At 38.0% G+C, this 1818-nt stretch overlaps 1 protein-coding gene across 1 annotated transcript in view; it reads left to right on the forward strand.

The window, feature by feature from the left end:
• The window catches only part of LOC101860759, a gene marked incomplete at its 3' end in the record, with an annotated part of 16766 nt that extends 15007 nt beyond the window's left edge, over positions 1-1759 (forward strand). Inside the window, 2 exon segments of the mRNA XM_013086055.1 lie at positions 145-253; positions 1704-1759. Of these exon segments, the coding sequence (XP_012941509.1) occupies positions 145-253; positions 1704-1759 (165 nt within the window).
• Positions 1760-1818: the final 59 nt, after the last annotated feature.

Consider the following 1818-nt stretch of genomic DNA (forward strand, 5'->3'; position numbering starts at 1 on the left):
TGATGATGATGATGATGATGATGATGATGATGATGATGATGATGATGATGATGCTGATGCTGATGGGGATGATGATGATGATGATGGGGATTTTGATGATGACGATTATCATTATTATTAGTTCAAGCCCATCTTTTGTTTCAGACAAGGTCTTGGAAGTTCGTCAATGAAGATTTGAACGAAGACCCCGCCCAAGTGTTCGTCCTGTACGCCAAGTTTTTGTTCTACTCCATCTCCACTGCCACTCTCTGCGGTGAGTACTCATCAGCTTCTCAACTATTACACTAAATGTATAAGAGATGTCAAGCAAACAAGAAAACAAACAAACAAACAACAACAACAAACAAACTGACAAACACAAACAAACAAACAAACAGCATAAAAAACAACAACAAATAAACAAAACAAAGCAAGGAAAGATCGAACAGATTGAAAAAAAATCAGTCAAGCGCCAGTTTCTTCGTTCTTTTCAAAAATTGATCACTTGTAAATATTTATGTATACTGTATAACTCACAATCAAAATACTTACAACGTTTGCGTGGACAATAAATGCGGTCTATTATTGTTTTAACACTAGGATATGACTTGATAACCTTTATTGATCCAGGAGGGAAATTTGGGAAAATAATCATAATTATTTTGCTAATAAAGCTAACTTAAAATTCCGAGAAAATCAAAGGCTAGGGAACCGAAAAGTATTCACACATTCTGAATATCCCCCCCCCCCCAAAAAAGAAAAGGATAAAAACAGAACAAAACAACAACAACCCAAACTAATGAAAAACAACAAAGAACTGAAGTGCAACCCAGACTATCTGTAGTCGTGTACCTTACAGCAATAGGTATTCAAATGATTGTTATTGTGTGCCTTGCTTCTGATGAAACCGCCTATTCTAACGACAGTCGAACCTGCGTTAACGGCCGCCTACCCAAGACAATCACCTGTACAAGCGACCACTTCCCACCCCATTTGTGTCTTTCTATTTTGAGAACACTGTGAAAAACGCGCACCTGTCTACGACAACCACATTAAAAATTTTCTCCTCGACAATGAGGAGTCGTCTTGGACAATTTTGACTGTATTCTGATTGTGCGTGTTTAAAAAAAACAAAACTACTGTAAACCTTTTAAACTTGTCTGACAAGTTTATATTATACTTTTCGTTGATGGGCATGTTTGAGAGAGGCGAAAAGTTATTGTCATCGAACATTTCAAGGTATAACCAGTCTATTACTAGCCCTCCCCCCCCCATAAAATCAAACTATTTTTGTGTTCCATGGAGTTTACTTTGCGCTTTAATAACAGTTGACACTTTAATTCTTAACAATGTAATGTTGGTCTCAGTGGGTTTTTTTTGCAGGTTTTTTTTTTGGCAAACATCGCTGAAATGTTGATTGTCTCGGAATTCAGGACAAATTCTCGATAACCTGCTTTTTGCTTTTTAGACAGAACTTCCAGCTTTGAGATTTCATTATTTGTTATGCTGGTTGGCGGGGGCTCTGGAGTGGTTTGCTCCTTCTTCGCTATCAAACATCTATTGTTCTTATGTCTCCACCTTCTTTTTTGTTTTTGTTTCTCTCATGTGACACTTTTAATCATCGGTACTTATATATGACTTAACTGTGTTGCAAGTGCCATGAAACTCTTACTAAAGCAAACATTTATTGTAAAGAAACTTTCGATATTTTTGTCTGTTCCCAGGATCGGACAACGTGCTGCCGGTAGAATGGTACAACTGTATCTTTGCTGGGATTCAGGTCTGTCAGCTCTCCGCCCCCGCCCCCTTTCTCTCTCTCTCTCTCTCTCTCTCTCTCTC

Source organism: Aplysia californica, unplaced genomic scaffold, assembly GCF_000002075.1.
Source record: "Aplysia californica isolate F4 #8 unplaced genomic scaffold, AplCal3.0 scaffold00431, whole genome shotgun sequence".
NCBI classification, from domain to species: domain Eukaryota; kingdom Metazoa; phylum Mollusca; class Gastropoda; order Aplysiida; family Aplysiidae; genus Aplysia; species Aplysia californica.